The following is a 24,013-nucleotide window of genomic DNA, read 5'->3' as shown; positions in this document are numbered from 1 at the left end:
CAACTGTAAGGTGATAAAGCCACATTTGATTTTCATTGCTTTGTCACAAAAGTACATGCCTATCTTATATGACTTATGGCATTTAAAAGCAGAGTTTATCCAAGGAGTAATTTAAAAGATATTTTTCTTTTAAAGTTTAAAATACTGGTTGTAAATGCAGTAACATTCCTAAACTTAAGTTCAAGAACTCAACCATTATATGAGTTTTTACCAGTAACATTTGAACGTGAGCTAATTATTATTAAAGGAAAACAGAGACAATATTTTTTTTTTTTTTTTTTTTTTGAGACAGAGTTTCGCTCTTGTTACCCAGGCTGGAGTGCAATGGCGCGATCTCGGCTCACCGCAACCTCCGCCTCCTGGGTTCAGGCAATTCTCCTGCCTCAGCCTCCTAAGTAGCTGGGACTACAGGCACACGCCACCGTGCCCAGCTAATTTTTTGTATTTTTAGTAGAGACGGGGTTTCGCCATGTTGACCAGGATGGTCTCGATTTCTTGACCTTGTGATCCACCCGCCTCGGCCTCCCAAAGTGCTAGGATTACAGGCGTGAGCCACTGCGCCCGGCCGACAATTTTTATATTTTTATTTTGGATCTGCCAGCATCAAACAGGTATACCAAATCTACTTTCAGAGAGTGACCTAAGGCAAGGAAAAGAAAAAGGGAAAAAATTGGTTAGACAGTCTCATTTTCAGAGCAGTGTTTCTTTTATTTCATCTTGGTCCTCTGAAAATGAAAGGTTTGCTTTGTTTGAGGTACACTTGCCTCCCTATTTCCCAATTTAGTGTGAGAATTTATAAACATGGGCCAGTTTGTTTTTTAGGGCTACAAAAAAATAAATGCATTTGGAACAGGCAAGAACAAGGAGACTCAGGCAGTTTAACTTTTTTGTTTGTGAAGCTCATAATAGTATTCTGATTTTGATCAGTTTAAATTTGTACTTTTTTTCAGTCACAGATTAAGAGAAAATTGTTTTCAACTTCCAATTCTATACCTTTCCCCCCAACTTGGCGAATAGATAACAGGATCCTAACCGGCCCTGGGTTCTCTCTTGCATCCCTGATTTTGCCACTCCAGCACTTTGCTTGTCTCCTCCCTTGAATATACCAGCATCCCCACATGGCTAGCTCTTCATTGCCAGTTAAGCTTAGCACTTATCAGGGAAGTTTTTTCTGTATTTGCTCCCCACCTCCCCACGTATGTCACCCTCAATTTCTTATGGCAACTTAGGTATACCTTTGCCGCAGTATCCTGTTGTAGTCATTGTCTTTTCTGTCTTCTATGCGTGAGTGTGAGAGTGTACGTGTTTATGTGAATGAAACCTCTTCACTGGTTGGCTCTTCATTCAGTCTCATGACCTTGGTTATACACTATTTTCTCTTTCCATCTGTCTTTGGACAGCTCTACTTAAGCTCATTAGGTTCAAATTGAGCTCTTTTCATTTGCACTGCCACTGTCCCCTTATTGAGAGTCCTACTAACTCTTCTTTCTCCCTCCCTTCTTCTACTAGTTATGAAGTTCCATCATTTCTACCTTCTAAATGTATCTCATATTTCATATGTCTCTCTCTGCTTCCTCTGCTTTTTCCTTAGTTTGGTCTTCATCATCATCTGTCCAGAGTAGACTATTATAGATCCTCTAATCATTCTCCCTTCCTCTCAGTCCTAATCCCAGTCTATCTTCCATATAACTGTCAGTTTTCATCCTAAAATGGCAATCTGTTTGTACAATTTCCTTTCTAAAAGTCTTCTATTGAAGAGAAGCAGGGAAAATGACTGGGACTGGTGGAATATCAATCTGAGGCATCAGGGTTCCTTGGCAACAATTAACCAGTGTGCTATGTTACGAAAAAAGGCTTGGATCAGCAGAGGGATGGAAGTGGCAAATTTTCACTGACTGCTCCATGGTTTACATACTAATAATGTAAATATTCTTTAGGAGGCCAATGACAGTATCATCCCAGTTTCTCTCCCTACTTCCTGCTGAAGTCATGTAATTCTCCAGGTGTATGTGTCCGATGTTCCCTAGTACCTAGACATTCCATATTCCTCTGTGTTTCTTTATCTTCACATATACCATTTCCTCTGTCTGGAGTCCTTCCTACCCACATCTACCTTGTTGAATGCCTTCCAGATCCAGACTCCCATCTTCATCACATGTCACAATGCTTCTCACATAATAAATGCTAAGTAAACATTTATTGAATGTATTCACACTCCAGATCTGAAAATGAAGTTAGTTGGGGCATCTGCCTATTTCATAATTGTTCTATGTTGTAGTCCCAGGGAACTCATAGAATTTGGTTGAAGCCTTTTCTAAACTGTTTATTTTTTCCTTAAGGCTAAAAGAGATTGAATCTGCACATGGATTTCCTTAAAAGGAATATAACCAAGAGGATTAAAGTGAGGGTACAAGGCCAGGCGTGGTGGCTCATGCCTGTAATCCCAGCACTTTGGGAGGCTGAGGTGGGTGGATCACCTGAGGTCAGGAGTTTGAGACCAGCCTGGCCAACATGGTGAAATCCTGTCTCTACTGAAAATACTAAATTTAGCTGGGCGTGATGGCATGCGCCTGTAATCCCAGCTACTCAGGAGGCTGAGGGAGGAGAATCACTTGAACCCGGGAGGCGGAGTTTGCAGTGAGCAGAGATCACGCCACTGCACTCCAGCCTGGGCAACAGAACAAAACTCTTGACTCAAAAAAAAAAAAGGGTACAAATGATTCCATATTGCTTAGGCATTAAGGATAGGTAGTTCTCCACTCCCTTCCTCTTCTATAGAACTACAGTCTTTTAGAGCTAGAAAAGGTACTAGGTCACAATAATTGAAAGTTGCCGAAATCTTTGAGATTTTTTTTTTTTGTGACAGAGTCTTGCTCTGTCACCAGGAGCCAGGCTGGGGTACAGTGGTGTGATCTCGGCTCACTGCAACCCTTGCCTCCCGGGTTCAAGCAATTCTCCTGCCTCAGCCTCCCAGGTAGCTGGGACTACAGGCGCACGCCACTACGCCCAGCTAATTTTTTTTGTATTTTTAGTAGATACAGGGTTTCACCATGTTGGCCGTGATGGTCTCGATCTATTGACCTCGTGATCCGCCCGCCTCAGCCTCCCAAAGTGCTGGGATTACAGGCTTGAGCCACCGTGCCCTGCCATCTTTGAGATTTTTTAAAGTGTTTGAACTAGTGGAATCCAATTCACATATGAAGTCCTTCTGTAATTAAAATGGCAAAATTGAAATTGAGATTTTAAAATTATACTGCTAAACCCACCCCAAACAGATAGCTAGTGAATTTTGTTGGCTATTGCAAACAAAGTCTAGAGTTCAGAACATTGGCGCAAAAAATAACAATTGATTTTATTTATTAGCAAAATTGAAAAATTGGCCATTGGCAAAGGAATTAAGGTGTTGATAATCTATCATCATGGGTATTTATTGAATACCTACTACTACTACTATATAGTTTTACACCCTATAAAGGAGTCATAATTGTATGATATTAAACTTGCCCTTTAAAAACTTAAAATATCAGATAGACACGGAGGCACCCCTCTATAGTCCCAGCTACTTGGGAAGCTAAGATAGAAGGATCCCTTGAGCCCAGAAGTTTGAGGCTATAGTGTACTGTGATGGCGCCTGTGGATAGCCACTGCACTCACTTGGGCAAAATAGCAAGACCCTGTCTCCTGAAATCAAACAAACAAAATCCTTAAAATGTTACTGGTCATATAAAAATGTGATAAGTGAAATAGAGAGCAGTAGATGCTAGAATGCAAAATAACGTATTCTGAAATATTTGAGTGTGAAACTGGCATTTACATACTGAACTATATTTTTACACTAATTTCCATTTTGTGAGGGCAGCATGATTTCCTGGAAAAGCATGCAGGACTTGCAGTTGGGAGGCCTGAATTCTGCACCTGACTCTTGATTACCTGTGTGGTTTAGGGCAAGTAACTGTTTCCTCTTTGAAGTTTAGTCCCCACATTTGTAAAAGGGATACTGGGTAAACTAGTTGAGGTTTTCTATCCCATCTAAGTCTATAAACTGCATTTTCATGAAATCTTCTCAGTGCTAAAGATGGAATTTTAGGCAGTTTTGACAATCCCCTGAACTAAAAGAAATAGCAGATGTACTGTTCCTTTCAAAGTCCAGTCTCTGTTTAGTATATTTAGAAGTCTGTTTATGAAAACACTCATCTCTAGACAAACTCATTTGTCTAGAATTGCTGACCCACTAGGAACGGAGTTATGCCTCACACACTGCTAAGCATTCCAGGGTGTAGCATATCAGAAAAGAAATCGCACCATTCTCCAAAGCACATCACTCATAGCAATGTCATCCCATTCAATTAGAGGTGGCGAAGGCTGGCCTGGCTCCAAAGGAAGACTGTCAATTCCTCTCTATTTCTGTGTCCACGCTTGGCAGGATGCTTCCTCACGCCCACCTCTCTCCCCCTTGCTGTGACTTTAGCTTCCGCCAGATGTCACACCGCTGCTTGTCACCGCCCAGACTCTTGTCGCTGATTTTGTTGTTTCAGTGTATTTATCACAACTGTGTTGTTTAGCTGTAAAATTTATGGAATTTCACACTCTTCTTAATTACTACAGTGTTTCTTTTTCATAAGAGAAGGAATATACAAGGAGTCATATGCACAAGAGTTGGAGGGAGGGAAACACTTCCTCTAATTTAAGTAAAGTTTGCATGTGTGCACTGTGCACTCCCCACCCCCAAATGTACAAGAGTCCAAAGTGGCACTGAGCTCAGTTTTGCAGGGCTCAGATGCTCAGAGTACTTAAGAAGTCTATTTCAATCTTAGAAGTACATAAGAGATGTGCTTATTGGCTAATTTCTCTGTCTTCTTAAATTTGGTCTTTTAGCAGCAACAAAAGTTGGACAATTTTATTGGCTCTCTGTGGCTCACTTCTTGATCTTATTATCTTGTCAAATCTGTTGATAATGCAGTTAAATCCTAAAAGTGGTGGTGGTAGTGTTGTGATGATAGTCAATCTGCATTATTACAATATATCAGACATTGCACTGATCACTTTACATGTACTTATCTAAACCTTTCCACAACCTTATAATACTGGGTACTTTTATTATCTTTACTGTATAGATGAAGAAATCTCAAAATGACCTAAATGTACTTCACTGTGAAAATGAACTCATATCACATATTCATTAAAGGAGGAAAAGATACATGTGTCTAGTTTCGTCCCCACTCCACCCCCACTGCCTTCTATTAAGAGCAAAGTTTTCGTGGTACCCCATGCTAGAAGCTAAAGTTCATTTTGAGTTCCCAGGATAGTTCATTTAAAATGTTTTCCTTGTATATCAATTAGGCACAACTTTAAATATGTTGGTATTTGCATTGCAGACCATTGATGGTGACTCCCAAGGCCTTTAGGTAGAGAGTGTCTTAGCTAAATGTTTGGGTTCACTTGGATGCAATGTTTGGATGTTTAGGTTAATTCAGTACTGTATATAATGTTCAGTCTTAGCTTATGCTGTGGAAGAAGCCTAGTCTTGTATGTTATAGTTCTTCCCCTTGGGAACCTCATAACTTTGTCTTATTACTTAGACTTACTATGTAAACAATTAGAATAGTAGAGACACCAAAGGCTAGATTATATCATATACAGAATACAGATTTCATTTTAAAAGATACTTGGTAATCTTTACAAAGGATTACTTTGTAAAAGATTTTCTGAAAAGAGCATCCCTGACAGTGCTATCATTATTGATTAATGTTTCCATTTTCCCAGAATAATTAGGCAAATCCTTAAATATGTAATACTGATCATGGGGAACAAAGGGAACTGATGAAAAATTGTCTAGAAAGTAGGTTTGCCACTCAGGATAGACACATCTGCAAGGGAAGAAATGACATGGTTAGAGAGAGTTGACCATGAAGCAGGTATGCTCTAAGTGTCTAGTACAGATGCTTGTGACACTGAACACCATTACCTTAGGACCCCTGGAAAGAGTCCCAGGAATGAGAGAGGTGGAAACTATCATTTACTGCTTTTCTACCATGTGTCAGGCATTGTGCTGGGCACTAACACCCCTCCATATCCCTTTATGAAGACACATAGGAATTTCCCTCGTATCTCAATGCCAGAAGTAGTCGGGCTTCTCCTGAGTAGTTGCCTTGTTTATTTATAGAGTCTTTACTGTTTCAGGCATCATACTTATCCACATGCATTATCTTTTGCAATCCTCACTGCAGCAGCACTGTTGTAGTAGAGATCATCCCGTGTTTTAAATGAGAAATTAAAATTCAGAGAGATTAAATGACTAACTTTTCTAAAGTCACAAATAGCCCAACTCTTTCTTATTTATGCTATTGCTCTCCTCTTTGTTCAGTTCTGAATGCCTGGCCTGTATCCTATGCTTTTCTTTACTTAAAACCCTGTGTCTAGAGAGAGGTAGAAGGAGAAGGACCCAAGCCTAGCAAAAAGCAACAATAAATATACATTCATGGAAATGCTGGCAGTTGACTTAAACTTGAGCCACTTCTCAGAAGTAGCACCTATCGCTTTCTGACATTTGTTTAGTGATTTTTATTTTTATTTGATAGAAATAGGGTCTTACTCTGTTGCCAGTCACGCTGGAGTATAGTGGAGGATAGTAGCTCACTATACTCTGGGGCTTAAGGATCCTCCTGCCTCAGACTCCCGAGTAGCCACTTCACCTAGCTTCCCCAACCCACTCCCATAGAGACAGGGTCTTGCCATCTTACCTATGCTGGTCTTGAACTCCTGGGCTCAAGCAATCCTCCCACCTCGGCCTCCCAAAGTAATGGGATTAGAGGCGTGAGCCACCGCGCCCAGCCAAGCCAGAGATCTTTGATGGAGCATTGTCAGAAGAATTTCACAAACTGCAAGTTGTTGCACAGATGTATTGATTTAATTAGTCTAGATAACACCGTTTATTTATGCTTAAGCATCTCACACATACAAAAGTTGGTAATTTGAAGTCACACAATAATTTGTGAGTTACCTTCAATACCAGGAGTTGTAGCTTCTGAATACCAGCTTTGGTAAGTGTATGTGTGTCAAATGCCTAAGTAAAAGTAAATGATACTATATAGACCAATTAAGTGATACAATTTGCTTCTGGAATTCTGTTGACATCCTGTTTCATCTAAAATCTTCTAGCAGTGTATTTTAAAATAAGATTTATTGTTCTAAACAATTTAATCTCATAGTATGGACAAGATCTTCATTGAAGACAAAACATTTGGGTTCTGCTTGTTAAGGCCTCTTTGAGCATCTGGGGGAATACTTAATATACCATTGCAACTTGATGAAATTGTCTTGGTTAACTATACAGCGAGTATTTTGGCTAGTTAGTAGAAAAGAGTAGAGTTTATCCTCTTAGCAAAAAGATTTAACTTACTTTCTGATAGGTAAAAGACTGTTTTATTCTCTTGGGTACAGAAACTGGTTGGAATCTCTTTGCTATTCTGCCTCTCTTCCTCCCTCTTTCTCTCTTCTAATTTTAACTATAAGAATACCAAGGTATTCTATGTCTGCCAGATTTTGCAGTACTGTTTTCACACTTAAAAAATATGTAACTAATAGCATTTTAAAATCTATAGTTAATTTACGTAGGTTTGTTGTTGTTTACAGTGATAAGCTTTCAAAAAGAGACTGGGATGTAGTTAAAATACTAGGAATTTTGGTAGCATCTTTTCTTCCAGAGTTTGGGATGCTTTATCGTTATTATTTTTTCTCATTATATTCCCTAGAAGATAGAAAGGAGAAAGATTAACCCAGTTTTACACATTAAAAAAAAAAAAACAGAAGCTCATAGGGGTTAAGTTTTTTGCCTAAGATTGGATTTACTAAGAAGGTACTCAGAATGCACAGAGAATTCCAGAGCTTGGTAGAGTACAGCACACTACTCATTGGGAAATGCAATAGGCAGATAATTATTTTCTCTGAAGTCTTGACTGCTGGTCAACTTATTTCTCTCTGGGACTACCCACTATCTTATCAGTAAAACAGAATCTTATCTAGAGGTGAGGACTACTCTGTAATCTCCAGGTGATATTAGGAACCCTTCCTACTTAGCACAACTGGCTAAGAATTCCAAGTAAGTATATAACATGAGTTTTGCACTAGGCACAGTGGCATGCCTGCACTTTGGGAGGCCAAGGTGGAAGGATCACTTGAGCCTAGAAGTTCAAGACCAGCCTGGGCAACATAGTGAGACCCCATCTTTCTCTCTCTCTCTCTCTTTTCTCTCTCTCTCTCTTTTTTTTTTTTTGAGATAGTCTTGCTCTATTGCCCAGTGGTACGGTGTCACGATCTCAGCTCACTGCAGCATCCACCTCCCAGGTTCAAGCAATTCTTGTGCCTCAGCTTCCAGAGTAGCTGGGACTACAGGCACATGCCACCATGCCTGGCTAATTTTCATGTTTTTAGTAGCAACAGAGTTTCATCATGTTGGCCAGGTGGTCTCAAACTCCCAACCTCAAGTAATCCGCCCGCCTCAGCCTCCCAAAGTGCTGGGATTACAGGTATCAGCCACCGTGTCTGGCCAAGACCTCATCTCTTAAAAATAAAAATAAAAATTAGCGGGGCATGGTGGTATGTGCCTATAGTCCTAGCTACTCAGGAGGCTGAGGTGGGAAATTCACCTGAGCCAAGGAGTTGGGGCTGTAGTGAGCTATGATTGCACCACTGCACTCCAGCCTAAGCAACAGAACAACGACATCCCCTTTTAACTCCCCTCGCAACATCCACCCCCCCCCCAAGAAAAAAGCAAAAACAAGGAGTTTTTTAAGGCTGCCAAGTACCTGTGTTAATCAGTGTTCAAAGAATGTTAAATGCCATTTTTAGGAAGATTAGCTATTATACTTCATGCCTCATAATGAGGTGTCTCACTTACTGTGCGTTTGATTGCATGCATCCATAAATTTAGAGATAGGGATGTATCCATGGGCAAGGCCTGCTTACTACCCACTGAAGCAAATGCAAGAGGAGAGACACATCCTGCAGAGAAAAAGAAAGCCATTTAAAATGGAAGTCCCACCACTGATGCCTGGGGGCATAGACAGACTGAATTCAACATGGTAAACGACCCTGCTGGTGTAGAAAAAAATAATCATCCATTTGGCAATGAAGAGCAGCGCAGACTCAGTCATAGTTCTCTATAGCAACTTATGCTTTTAGATTTGCAGGTAATACAAAGAAAGAAAGGATATTTATAAATCCAAGTTATAATAATTTTTTATTACTTTTTTTTGGAGATGGAGTTTCGCTCTTGTTGCCCAGGCTGGAGTGCAATAGCATGATCTTGGCTTACCGCAGCCTCCGCCTCCCGGGTTCAAGTGATTCTCCTGCCTCAGCTTCCTGAATAGCTGGGACTACAGGCGTCCACCACCACACCCGACTGATTTTTGTGTTTTTAGTAGAGACAGGGTTTCGCTATGTTGACCAGGCTGGTCTCGAACTCCTGACTTTGTGATCTGCTCGCCTTGGCCTCCCAAAGTGCTGCTATTAATAGATGTGAGCTACCACGCCCGACCTTTTTATTACTTTTTGTTTGTCTCAAAATCACTTCTCAGTTAAGTCTAGTGATTTGACTTAAATATTTGAGACTTACTCTCTCTCCCCACATCATGAGTTGTTTCTTTTCTCTCTTTTTTTTTTTTGAACCCAGGCTGAAGTGCAGTGGCACAATCACGGTTCACTGCAGCCTTGACCTCCTAGTCTCAAGTGATCCTTTCACCTTAGCCTCCTGAGTTGGCACCACATGTGTGTGCCGTCACACCTGGCTAAGTTTTTAGTTTTTTTTGTAGAAACGGAGTCCCACTGTGTTGCCTAGGCTGGTCTCCCAACTCCTGGGTTCAAGCAGTCCATCCTGCTTCAGACTCCCAAAGTGCTGGGATTTTACCTGTAAGCTACTGCGCCCAGCTCTAAATTGTTTCTTTAGTAGTGGGCATACAGTTTACCACTTGGGATTGGTCCAGATGCCCAGATTGAGTTTGTTTATTTCATTTGATGTGCTTGGAGCATCTGCTTTTTTCAGTCTATAACCTGGCACTCTCAGAATTGTTTGTTGTTTTCAACAATTAGGAATGACAGAGAGCACCCGTGCTTTGCCTGTGCAGTGCTTAAAAAGATTTTTTTATTTTTAATTTTTGTGTGTTCACAGTAGTTGTATATATTTATTGGGTATATGTGATATTTTGATACAGGTATACAATGTGTAATAATCACATCAGGGTAAATGGGGTATCTGTCACCTCAAGCATTTCTCCTTTGTGTGACAAATAATCCAATTATATTATTTTCATTATTTTAAAATATACAATTAAAATATTAATTATAGTCACTCTGTTTTGCTATCAAATACTTTTGAAGAAGCGCTTTTATACAGGTTCTCATCTGTACACTTTAAGAAGATAGCAGCTTTTTCATACACCTTAAAGTGCTCCAAATGCCCTTCTGTTCAAAGAGAATAACCCAATGTCCCTTGACCTGTTACCATACTCCAAGTCCTCTAGATTTCCCTACATTTTTACTTTCACTATGATTTACTCAGTTGCTGCTAATATTTTCTTTCTCATCACGAGTCAGAATATTCCCGTTTGCCATGGGAAGAGATGTTGGTGTTCTGCTTATCACTTTGCCATATCTTTTCTTTGCAGACTCCATATCATGTCAACCTCCTCCTGGCTGGCTATGATGAGCATGAAGGACCAGCGCTCTACTACATGGACTACCTGGCAGCCTTGGCCAAGGCCCCTTTTGCAGCCCATGGCTATGGTGCCTTCCTGACTCTCAGTATCCTGGACCGATACTATACACCGAGTAAGTACCAACACTCTAGGGAGGGAGCAGTGACAGAGCCCTGCCCTCAGCTGCTTCCCAAGTTTGTCCACCCTTGGAGTTGGGTGGCCAGGGCTTGAATAGGATGGATCTTAAAAAGCACAGGCAGGTCCCCCTCTGGAGGCTGCACTTTTCTTTGGGTCAGTAGGGTCTTCTCAAAGCTGATTTAAGTCCCATTTTTGCCAGCCAAAATGAGATGTTACATATCTCTAGAGCTGGGTTTTGTTTTGAAGGAGGATTGGAATAGATGACATAGTGAATAAAACATTTTTATTGGGTTCTAAAATTCTTCAGTTCTAAGAGTTAGTTTTTTCACTTATTTTGCTTTGCCTAGATGCTTATTGGCATCTCAGTAAAGAACGAGGGAGTAAAGGAAGTAGATATATATTTGTTTTGAACTTGCGAGGATGAATAGGTCCCCAGCATGACAATTGAAGGTTTCTTTGCTTAAACATCAAAGCTTTCTAAGGCTACAAAACTGAGCCTACCCTTGGTTGTCGTCTAACGGCTGCCCCCTCTTAAAAGAAAAAGCTTTTGCTCTACTTGTCCATAAAGCATCAGCTTGGCAAAACTTCAGATACAGGGACGCTTTTTTAAAATTTTATTTTTTAATTGACAAATAATAATTGTACATATATTCATGGAGTACATCATGTTTCAATACATGTAATGTATGGTGAACAGATCAGGGTATTTAGTATATCCATCATCTCAAATATTTATCATTTTGTGTTGGGGACATTTAGTATCCTCCTTCTAGCTATTTGAAACTGTATATTGTTAACCATAGTCATTTTACAGTGGTATAGAACACTAGAACTTATTCCTCTGTCTAGCCATAATTTTGTATCTTTTTTTTTTTTGAGACAGTCTCCCCGTCACCCACGCTGGAGTGCAGTGGAGCGATTTCAGCTCATTGCAACCTCTGCCTCCCAGGTTCAAGCAATTCTCGTGCTTCAGCTTCCCAAGTAGCTGAGATTACAGGCACATGCCACCATGCCTGGCTAGTTTTTGTATTTTTTGTAGAGATGGGGTTTCACCATGTTGGCCAGGCTGGACTGGAACTCCCGACCTCAAGTGATTGACCTACCTTGGCCTCCCAAAGTGCTGGGATTACAGGCGTCAGCCACCGCACCCAGCCAATTTTTTATCTTTTGACAAATGTCCCCCATCTCTTACAGAGGATTTCTCAACCTCTAGTATCCTCTGTTCTACTTTTTACTTCTGAGTTCAGCTTTTTTAGCTTCCACATATGAGTGAGTATGTACAGTGTATTAATTTTGTTCCTGGCTTATTTCTCTTAACAGAATGTCCTCCAATTCCATTCATGTTGCCATGAATGATAGATTTCCTTTTTTATGGATGAATAGTATTTCATGGTGTATATACCACACTTTCTTTATCCATTGATCTGTCATTGGACACCTAGGTTGGTTCCATATCTTGGCTATTTTGAATAGTGTTGCAGTAAATACTGGGGTGCAGTATTTCCCCAGTGATAAAATGATTTCATCCAATATAACGATTTCCTTTCTTTTGGATGAATTCCCAGTAGTGGGATTGCCAGATCATATGGTAGTTCTGTTTGTAGTTTTTTGAACAACCACCATACTGTTCTGCATGGTGGCTATACTAGTTTACATTCCCACCAACCGTGTATAAAGAATTTCATTCTCCCTACATCCTTGCCAGCATTTGTTTGTTTGTTTGTTTTTTGGTCTTTTTTTTTTTTTTTTTTTTTTTTTTTTTTGTAGAAAGTGATTTATTTAGGTAAAGAAAGAGAAAAAGTAGAAGAGATAAAACTTCCATGAAGAGTGTGGAAGGAGACTCCAGAGGGGAAATCCAGGAGGGGAAAGAGAGCTCCCACTTTGTGGGAGGGGATTCCAGAGAGCTAGAAATCCCCTTTTTGTCTTTTTGATAATAGCTTTCCTGATTGATAATAGCTTTTTTAATCGAATTTGTTTTCTCTGTTGAGATGTTTCAGTTCCTTATATTTTCTGGATATTAATCCCCTGTTGGATGAGTAGTTTGTATGTATTTTCTAACATTGTGTAGGTTATCTTTTCACTCTATTGTTTCCTTTGCTGTGCAGAAGCATTTTAGTTTGCTATAATCCAATTTGTTTATTTTTGCTTTTATTGCCTGTGCTTATGAGATTATTCATAAAATCTTTTGCCAGATCAACGTCCTAAGGCTTTTCCTCTATGTTTTCTTCTAGTTTCAGCTGTTAAATTTAGGACTTTGATCCATTTTGAGTTGAATTTTGTATAGGATGAGAGCTGAGGGTCAGGTTTTATTCTTCTGCATATGGATATCCAGTTTTTCTAGCACCATTTATTGAAGAGACTGTCCTTTCCCCAATGAGTGTTCTTGGTACATTTATCAAAAGTCAAATGTAGATTGTGGCTTAATTTCTTAATTTCTCTATTCGGTTTAATTGGTCAATGTGTCTATTTCTATGCCAATAGCATGCTGCTTTTTGGTTACTACAACTTTGTGGTATATTTTGAAGTCTGGTAGTGGTATCAACTATCAGATTTGTTCTTTTTGCTCAGGATTGCTTTAGCTATTTAGAGTCTTTCGTGGTTCCATACAGATCTTAGGATTTTTTTTTCCTAATTCTGTGAGGCATATCAATGGTATTTTGATAGGGATTGCATTGAATCTATAAATTTCTTTGGGTAGTATTGTCATCTTAATAATATTAAATCTTGGCCAGGTATGGTGGCTCATGCCTGTAATCCTAGCACTTTGGGAGGCGAAGGCAGGCGGATCACAAGGTTAGGAGTTCAAGACTAGCCTGACCAACATGGTGAAACTCCGTCTCTACTAAAAATACAAAAATTAGCCAGGCGTGGTGGCGAGTGCCTGTAATCCCAGCTACTTGAGAGGCTGAGGCAGAAGAATTGCTTGAACCCAGGAGGTGGAGGTTGCAGTTAGCCGAGATTGTGCCACTGTACTCCAGCCTGGGCGACAGAGTGAGATCCTGTCTCAATCAGTCAATCAATCAATTAATATTAATTCTTCTGATCCATGAGCATGAGATGTCTTTCCATTCATTTGTATCTTCTTCAATTTATTTCATCAGTGTTTTATAGTTTTTGTTATAGAGGTCTTTCACCTCCTTGGTTAAATTTATTCCTAGGTATTTTCTTTGATTTTTGTTTCTATTGTAAATGGGATTGCCTTCTTGATTTCTTTTTCAGCTAGTTTGTTTGTATATAGAAACACTACTAACTTTTGTATATTAATTTTGTATCCTGCAACTTTATGGAATTTATCAGATATAAGAGTTTTCTGGTGGGGTCTTTAGGTTTTTCTGTATAGAAAATCACGTCATCCGCAAATAGGGACATTTGACTTCCTGCTTTCCAATTTGGATACTCTTTATTTCTTTCTCTTGCCTAAGTGCTCTGGTTAGGACTTCCCAGACACGGGATGCTTTTGTGCTGAGTTCCATCTTCTGACCCCAATCCTAACCTTGACTTTAGCTCTGTGGGCAATGGGTACTTTGGAATCCTTAGCTTTTACAGACTTTAGATGCAGCACAGATAACCACTTCTCTCCTTACAGTCCATTCTTCACTGTCAATATCATAAGAATCTGGCATGTTCATTCTTTTTTGGTGCTGCCCTCTGGCTCAACCTCAGCCACACTAGAGCTCTGGGCCACATCCTGGAAAGAATTAGCCTGGCCTCCCAGTGACTTTCTTGATTTGGCATCTGTCGGTAATACAGCTGATTTGCCCACCAAAATAACGACTGGCCACCCCTGAAGCCTGACTGCATAACATGTCATTCCAGTTTGCCATGCCCACAGACAGTTGCTTTGGCTCCTGTCAGCCCCATCCTATAAATTCTCTTTCCATTGTTAAACAGAGACCCAGCTGGGAAAACAAGGCTAAAATTCTGACCCTGTCCTCCCTTTCCCTGATTTGCAGCTGACTAGGGCAGATGGAATTGATTTAAACCCTGGACTAAGGGGGAGTGAAAGGGGTGGGCTAAGATAAAGAGAGGCCGCTGGACTTCTTTAGAGGTGGGCCCTGGCCAGGGGAGTCAGAATTCCTTCATGCTTACCCTTCACTGTAGCAAATCAATTTGCAATGGCTTGTAGCTGCTGGAGCATTGGGTCTGGGGCACCCCCAGGTGCATGTGGAGTAAGTTGGTTGCAGGCTGGAAGGCAAAGCGTTTTTTTGCCTTTTCCATTTGTGTGGCACTTGGACCTGAAGAAGTCAGCTTTGATGAAGATTTGAAACTTAATGAAAAGCTGCTGAGAGTTGGATTTAATCAGCACCTTAAGTACTTGGTCTCTGTGTTCTCTTTCAGCTATCTCACGTGAGAGGGCAGTAGAGCTTCTTAGGAAATGTCTGGAGGAGGTGAGTAGCTCCCGTGGGATCCTGAAAGGAATGTTTGTGTCTCTATTTGCCAGTCTTGTTTCTGTTCCTTGGTTATATTTTTTCTGATTTTTGCCAGAAGGTGTAATACATACCTACTAACCAGATGTGAAGTTGCTACCAGGGATAGAGTTTGGTGTGGGTAGCAAGCTTATTTTTCTTTTACAGATTACCTCCTCAGTGTCAGTTTTATAATTTAATTCTTTCTGGTTTATCCAAACCAGTGGTTCTCAAATTTTAGTGTGTGTAAGTATCACCCAGGAAACTTGTTAGACAGATTGCCGTCTCTGCCCTAACCCTCAATTCTGATTCCACTGCTGTGAGATATAAACTGGGAAGCTCTGTTTTAATTGGCAGTCCCAGGTGATTTTGCTACAGGTGGTAACTGAGGCTGTACTTGAAGAATTTCTGCCCTGGACTTTATACCTGCTCTGTTCTTGTGCCACCTGTAATTGGCATACTGCCTGTTCCCTTAATAGTGCATGAGTCTTTGTGATCTAGAGAGAAAGCCTTCCCTAAGAATTCAGGAGGATCATAGAAAACAACTAAGAAACTAGGGGCAGAAGGGAAGAGTAGACTTTGGTTTGTGAGGCCAGGATCATAGAACACACCCCTTTTTTTTTGGAGACAGTCTTGCTCTGTCACCCAGGCTGGAGTGCAGTAGCTCCATCTCGGCTCACTGCAACCTCTGCCTCCCGGGTTCAAGCAATTCTCCTGCCTTAGCCTCCTGAGTAGCTGGGATTACAGGCGTGAGCCACCACACCCGGCTCAGAACACACCCTTTCTAATACTGCTCCTTAGAGTCTCAGGCTTTGGGTATGGATGGAGGATGGGGAGGTCAAAAACCGGTCCCATTAGGTTTTTTTATTTTATTGTTCCTGTGGCTTAAGGATGAACTTGAACTCATGGTTTAGTGAGAGAATAGGAGGATAAGAGCAGGAGCATTGGGAGTAATGTCGGTTTGCCTCTTACACAAGCCTTTTGTTTTCAGTCCACAGTCCCCACCCCCACTTTTTTTTTAGAGATGGGGTCTCCCTTTGTCACCCAGTCTGGAGTGGAGTGCAGTGGTACCATCACAGCTCACTGCAGCCTGGACCTCTGGAACTCAACCGATCTTCCCAAGTGGCTGAGACAACAGACAGGCACTACCACACCCAGCTCATTTTTTTTAAGAGATGGAGTCTTGCTATGTTGCCCTGGCTGATCTTGAACTCCTGGGCTCAAGATATTCTCCCACCTCAACCTCCCAATTTCAGGCCTGAGCCACCGCTCCCAGCCTCTGCTTTGTTCTGAGGACAATCAGTCTTTGTTAGTTTATTATCTTGAGACATTTTAAGAGAGACGTCTGTGTTTACCAGACTGATCAGTAACACACTATGGAGAACAGAACACTGGATGGTCTCATTCTTTCATCGGTTTACTGACCAGAGACAGGCTCTTAGCTGCATCTCCCAGTTCAGCCTCCCTGCCTCCCAGTCATCCTCCAGCTGTTGTTTGGGTACCCTGTACTGCTAGGGTACTAGTGCCCTACTACCAACTGCCTCCAGCGTTCGAGTACCCTCTACCACTAGGATACTACTGCCCTACTACCAACTGCCTCCAATAGAATTTCAGTTCCACAAAAGCAGGGATTTTTGTTTGCTTGTATCCCCACTGTTTAGAACAGAGCCTGGCACATAGTACGTAGTAATTATTTGTTGACTGATTTCCTTCATGTCTCTCTGCAGCTCCAAAAACGCTTCATCCTGAATCTGCCAACCTTCAGTGTTCGAATCATTGACAAAAATGGCATCCATGACCTGGACAACATTTCCTTCCCCAAACAGGGCTCCTAACATCATGCCCACCCTCCCTCCCACTTGCCAAGGAACATTTTTGTGCTGGCCTGCTTTATTTTTTTCTACTCTTTTCAGGTGCATTCTTGATAAATGGTTAATTTAGAATAAAGGTGACTGTGGATATAATTGAGCCCTGTGGTCCGGGTCTCAGTTTACCTAATATTACCTCAGAAAGGATGTGGAAGGAAGATGATCTTTTTGCCAGGTCTGACTTTTCTTCCTGGTCCACCCTCCCTTAATGCTCAGTACCCTTTAGCAGCTGATGGCTCCATGTTCTATTCTGTGCTTGGCTTCCTTTCCAACTAGCTCTTTCATATATTTTACTTGTTAATGTCTTCATTCTCTCTAAAGTAGTGGTCTTTTTACCCTTAAACTTACATTTTTTTAATTAATCTGAACGGATAATACGTGTACTTCATAAAACATGCAAACAGTGCAAAAACATGTAGTGAAAAACGTTTCTCCCATCCCTATAATCCAATCACCTGCTTCCCTTCCTCAAGGAAACTTCAGCTACTAATTTCTTATTTTTTTTAAGAGATACTCTGTTACTGAGTAAGGTATACATACATACAGACACATGTCCCCTTTAAATTTTTTAGATTTATTTATTTATTTAGAGACAGGGTCTTACTCTGTAGCCCAGGCTGGAATGCTGTGGTGCAATCTTGGTTCATTGCAACTTCTGCCTCCTGGGCCCAAGTGATCCTCCCATCTCAGCCTCCCAAGTATCTAGGATTACAGGCATACACCACCAATGCTCAGCTAATTTTTATGTTTTTCATAGAGACTGTGGTCTCACCATGTCACTCAGGTTGGTCTCGAACTCCTGGGCTCAAGCAGTCTGCCTGCCTTGGCTTCCCAGTGCTGGCATTACAGGCATTGAGCCACCATGCCTGGCTAAAAAGTGTTTTTAAATGTTCTACGTATTGCTTATTTCACTTAGCACTGTATTAGAGATTGTTTTATATCAATACAAATAGATCTGTGTATTCTTGTTGACAGTTGCATAATATTCCATTAAATTGATGCATCATTGGCAGTTAACCAGATACCCATTTTACTATTAGCCTACCTTTAGGGAACAATGTAGATGTTTTGTGGCTAAAGCCACTAAAACAGTGATTCTTAACCAGATGTGTGTTTCTGAATGTTCATCTCACACTTCCAGTTGCTACTGATGCTGCCGGTCTAGGAACCACGTATCAAAACCATTTGGCCTTAGACTAAAATAAACTCTACTTTATCCAATTCTGTGCTCCTCTTAATACCATATACAGATGGGTTTTTTATTTGTCTGTGATGAAATGTGTCATCTAAGATACTACCTAGTGATCATAATGTTCATATTAACAGTATTGGGTTAACATTAGATTTGAGTGTCTTAAACACTATTTAATACACCAATGGTAAATGCCTTATACCATAAGAAGAAAACTAATCATGAATAAATGGTAGAAAAGAGATGATTCACATCACTACAGTTGATTCAACCTCCAACACCACCGTGAATATGCATAGGTTTGATCTTTTAGCTAGATTCCTGAGTGTAAGGCATTTATTTTAAAAGCACCACAGGTGATTCTGATGCTCTACCCAGTGAATTGCCGCCACTAAAGCACAGGCTATCCTGCTACCTGATTTTCCCGTCTGTAAAATGATTGAAATAGCACCTATTCCATGTAGGTAGGTATGAGAATTACATTAGTAATATAGGTGAAAGTTTGGTGCAGAGCCTGGCATGTGGTAAGTGCTCAGCAAGTGTATAATCATTAGCAAACTTGTTATTCTGCATCCAGGTCTCACCAGGGATGACATGGTTCTCTACCTTTGAATGTAAGGTCCCCAGGGCAATCTCAGGCAAGCCTACAAACCTATCCTCACTCTAGGGTTTTTTGCCAACCTGGATCTCTTTCCTGAGCTCCAAATCAACTCATTCCTAGATAGCTCACCCTCCAGATTTAGGGACTTCAAACTCTATGTCTGAAACTGAGCCTTACCATCTGGCCCTCTCCAGACCTCCTCTGTGACATTCTGTCTTACAGAATTAGAGCCACCTGGTTCCCAGGTACCCAAGTCAGAAACCCGGGCATCATTTATTTTTAATAAACATTTTATTCTGGAATAAGAAAAGCTGCAAAGATAATACAGAGTGTCCTTATACCCCTTATTCAGTTTCTGTAATGTTAACATCTTGTATATACCATGGTAAATTTGTCAAAACTGAGAAACCAACATTGGTTGGTATATTAGTATTACTAAGCTCCAGGCTTTATTCAGATTTTACCAGTTTTTCCACTAATTTTCTTCTTCTGTTCTAGGATGTAATTCAAGATACAACATTGCATTTAGCTGGGCTTCATTTTTATGCCATTCTTTATCTCCTGTCTCTATGTGGTCACCAAGTTCTGGCATTTCTACATCCTAAATTTTTAATTTTTTGTTGTCGTTTTTCAGAGACAGGGTCCAGCTCCCAGGCTGGAGTGCAGTGGCACGATCATAGATTACTGCAGCCTTGAACTCCTGGGCTCAAGTGAACTTCTCACCTCAACCTTTCAGCTAGCTGGGACTACAGGTGTACACTACCATACCCAGCTAATTTTGTAAAAAAAATTTTGGGCCGGGCGCGGTGGCTCACGCCTATAATCCCAACACTTTGGGAGGCTGAGGCGGGTGGATAACGAGGTCAAGAGATCGAGACCATCCTGGTCAACATGGTGAAACCCCATCTCTACTAAAAATACAAAAAATTAGCTGGGCATGGTGGCACGTGCCTATAATCCCAGCTACTCAGGAGGCTGAGGCAGGAGAATTGCCTGAACCCAGGAGGTGGAGGTTGCGGTGAGCCGAGATTGCACCATTGCACTCCAGCTCGGGTAACAAGAGCGAAACTCTCAAATAAAAAAAAAAATAAAAAAAAAAATTTTGTAGAGACAGGGTCTCACTATGTTACCTAGGCTAGTCTCGAACTCCTGGCCTCAAGTGATTCTCCCACCTTGGTCTGCCAAAGCACCAGGATTGTAGGTGTGAGTCACTGCACCTGGCCTAAATCTCTTTAAATCTCCATCCCCATTATTCTGGTTCACCCCCTGTCATTTCTTAGACTATTTAACAGCCTCTTAACTTGACTCTACTTTTAATCTCTTCTCTCTTTGGGTCTTTAAAAAATTAGTTTCACCATCCATTCCTCTCTGCCCTTAAAACTTTCTGGTGGTTTTCCATGGCTTAAGAGAATAAAGCCCAATTCTTTGGTTTGAACTGCTAGGCATTCCATGATCCTCTCCTAACCTACTCCCCATTTTCCTTTCTCTCTTTTACACCTCATAAATCCTGTGTTCCAAATAAATGTACATGGCCTCAGTCATTCATTCATGACTTCTCACTTATGTATACCTACTATAAGAAGGGTAAGCATTACTTTGTGGAACTTTTCTTACAGAGGGATGTGTGTGTGGAGTCATGATGTAGTGTGTTCTGGTAACTTCTGTTTTCTTCTGCTGGATTTTAGTTTTTAAAATGCCAGCTTTGTCCTAAATCAATTTCCTGAAGTTTGAAAAACACTGGGAATGTTCCCATTCTGTAACACTCCTGGCCAAACGCTGTTCAGAAAGGAGTTCTGATTAGCTCCCATCTGCTTTCAGGTGATTAATACACAGAAAAACAAATTATTCCTTCCCTGGCTCAGGGTGGGAGTGGGGATAGGTTGGAGAAGAGAGCAGCTGTTTTGCCTCAGGGTAGGGAGGCTCAGAAGCTCAGCCCAACCAGAGAGTGGATGGGAAGGCAGGAACCTTTGAGAGATGGAAGAGGCCACTGAAATGGCCCAAGAGCTTCTTGGTGTTGCTAGCTGAGCAACCATGCTGGGCCTGCCCTGCCTGAAGCCCAGAGTCCTTTCACTTCTGCACCCCTCGGCCTTTTGACCAGAGCAGCAGCAGTGCCCAAGCAAGAGAAAGGGGCGCATTCTTGGGTTCTCTCTAAGTGTCTGCTGCTGCTTGCTTACTCCAGTGTGTGAATTATGAGTTAGTGTGTTTGGAAGGAGAAGCCTGCAACTTGCCGTCACTTACCTTCCTTCGTGGGAGGGAACGTTTTTAAAGACTGCACTTTTCATATTTCTTCTGGAACACTATGATCCTTAAAGTAGGAGAGCCTTTTCTTTAAACTCCAAATTGGAATGCTTACCAAGTCTAAACACTCTCCATTTAATTTGCAGCTACTTGCTTTGCAAAAAAGAAGCCATATAAACAATATGTGTATATTTTATTTTTATTTTTAAATTTTTAATTATATTTTTATAGAGACAGGGTTTCACTATGTTGGATAGGATGGTCTTGAACTCCTTACCTCAAATGATCCATCTGCCTTGGCTCCCAAAGTGCTGAGATTACAGGCGTGAGCCCCTGTACCCAGCCCCCGTGTATACTTTGATCATCATCTACTTTTCCTTAGGGCTAAACCCAGTTAGAGGCTAAAACATGATTTATTTTGCTGTGGGATAAAGAAAAACAACTTAATGGGAAGAATCAAATGCTGAGACCTCATTAGAAGCTTCTAATGCCACTTAGACAGTGTCCATACCATACTGCTTCTGCACTGTTAATGATCCTGACCGTATGCTGGCTTAGCAGAGCCTCGGGGCACAAAGGGCTGGGAAGACCTGTTTCCCCTTGCTGGGGTCAGGCCTGTGAGCCCTTCTGTAGATGGCCATGTGATGCAGTGGAAATGAAGGGAGGGTCAGATCACAGATGCGTGAGTCCCATTCACTTGCTTAGTGACCTTGGGAAAGTTGCTTTGATCTACAACTTTCTTGTTTCTAATAGGATTTGGTGAGGACTACATGGTCCTTTCCTTAGGAAAAGTTGTCTAGCCCCTGAAAAGTTTTTGATAAACTAATTTCTTCTGGATATTTATAACCTTTTATTGATTTGTTACTATATTACAAGCATTATATAGAAGTGCTGTATATCTCATTTAATCCTCTCAACTTCCCATAGTCTAAGATAGTGTAGCATGTCTCTTGCAGGCCCTAGGCTTCAGTTAAAGCAGAGCATACTTCAGCCATCCCCCACATTCCTTTCTGTTCCTTTCTGCAAAAAGGTGTAAGTAACCCAGATAGGGATACTTGGGGAAAGGCACTGAGCCTCTTTGTTAAAATGAGGAAAAGCAAATATTAGGTGTTAAAGCCATGCCAACCCCAAATGGAGACTTTCTTCTTGATGTATTCAGAGGGACTGATTGAAAGAGACTTGAAAAAGGCAGCACTTCCTCCCTGCATGATTCAGAATTCTTCAGTGTCACACCTGGAGGCTGCCTCAAGGTATCGAGCACCACCTAACAACCTGCTGTGGGGTACATACCGGGGGACCCAAAGCTCAGGGGGGCACACCAAGTGAGTGGCAGGGCCAGGATTAGGACGTGTCCAGGGTCCCCATGCATTTAGCATGAGGGACAGGCCCCCAGAGGAGGCCCCACTGTGTCCGGAAAGCTTTCACTGGACACATACAGGTGAGTTGAGGCATTGCAGCTTCTTGGGAAAAGAAGTCACATCTTTGGACCCTTATCCTGAGAGATGATGCCTAGACTGTATGTTTCTAGCACAACCTTCACTTGCAAAGCACCTCATCATCTATCCCTGACAGCATACTTGCAAAGACATGGGGAACAACAATCCAGGCAAACAACAGTGAATGCAATGGCCCTGAGACATAAAACAAAATGTTAGTTTGAGGAACAGAAGGGAAACCCATGTGGCTGGAGCAAAGTGAGTGATGAAGAGAGTAGTTTAAGATGAGGCTGGAGAATCAGGCAGTCAGATCATTGTTGGACCTGAGTTTGAAGGTGTACCAGAGAAAATAGACCAATTGGGAGACTACTGTAGTAGTCCAGAGAACTAGGGTGGTGTTAGAAAGAAAGAAAATGCACTCAGAATCCATAGGTCTTTCTGAAGGATTGAGTATAGAGAAAGAACCAAATACGACCCCCCAGTTTCTGGCTTGAACAATTGGGTAGAAGGTGGTGTCATCTACTGTGGTGGGATGGTCTGGAAGAGGTCATGATTTGAGTACTTGAGTCATGCACTCCATTTTGGACATGAATTTGAGATGCCTATTAGCCAAGCCAGCAGATATCAGGCAGACAGTTGTACATCCAAGTCTGGAGTTCAGGGAGCAGCCCGGGCTGAAGATAAACATTCAGGACTTAGCAGTATTTAGATATTGAAAGACGTGGGATTGAATGAGACCAATCTAAGGAGTCAGTATGGAAAGAGAACGACCCAAGGAAAGCCAGCATTTAGAAGTCAAGTAGAGAAGTAGCCAGCTAGGAAGACAGAATTGGAACCAGTGAGGTCATGGGAAACCAGAAGTTAGGAGCCACAGAGAAAACAGTTGCAGAAAACAGCAAGTGGTCAGCCATATCCACTGACTGCTACTGTTAAATCCAGAAAAAACAGCCTTGAGATTTGACATTGTGATGACCATGCTGAGTGGACTTCAGTAGACTGGTCGGAAAAAAAGCAGATTGAAGAGGAAATTGGAGGTGGAGAAATGGAGGCATAGGTGTAGCAATCTTTCAAGAACTTAACTGCAAAGGAAATAAAGACATGGGGAAAGGATTTATGATTTGTAAGATAAGAGATCCTAGAACATTTGTGCTCTGGGGAGTGATCCAATAATGATTCCATAAAGAGGGAGAGACTGATGGTACAGGAAAAAAAAAAAAATTCCTGAAGAGTGAAATCCTCAAGAAGATAAGAGTTGGATGAGCATTGGCCTGATAGACACACATGCAGTCAGCAGCGTTTCCACTGACACATGCACACTCACCACCAACGGGCATAGAAACAAATCCATACATCTAACAGCTAAACTGACACCTGTACCCACCAGCCCACCAAGTCACAGTAATACACATACACACACACAGACACAGCAACTAATAGCTACGC

The 24,013-nt window shown here is 41.4% G+C and overlaps 1 protein-coding gene across 1 annotated transcript in view; it reads left to right on the top strand.

Annotated features, from left to right (window-relative positions):
* PSMB2 (proteasome 20S subunit beta 2) overlaps window positions 1-17,203 on the top strand; it is a 37,190-nt gene extending 19,987 nt beyond the window's left edge. The window contains exons 4-6 of the mRNA XM_012439903.3: window positions 10,662-10,824; window positions 15,168-15,217; window positions 16,963-17,203. Of these exons, the coding sequence (XP_012295326.1) occupies window positions 10,662-10,824; window positions 15,168-15,217; window positions 16,963-17,070 (321 nt within the window). The 3' untranslated portion in view covers window positions 17,071-17,203. The remainder of the gene's footprint in view (window positions 1-10,661; window positions 10,825-15,167; window positions 15,218-16,962) is intronic.
* The last annotated feature ends 6,810 nt before the right edge of the window (window positions 17,204-24,013 follow it).

This window comes from Aotus nancymaae, unplaced genomic scaffold (genome assembly GCF_030222135.1).
Source record: "Aotus nancymaae isolate 86718 unplaced genomic scaffold, 86718_ANA_hifiasm-v0.15.2.pri h1tg000053l, whole genome shotgun sequence".
Taxonomy (NCBI): Eukaryota; Metazoa; Chordata; class Mammalia; order Primates; family Aotidae; genus Aotus; species Aotus nancymaae.
The sequence above is the reverse complement of the archived record's forward strand: the minus strand, read 5'-3'. Positions and strand labels throughout refer to the sequence as shown.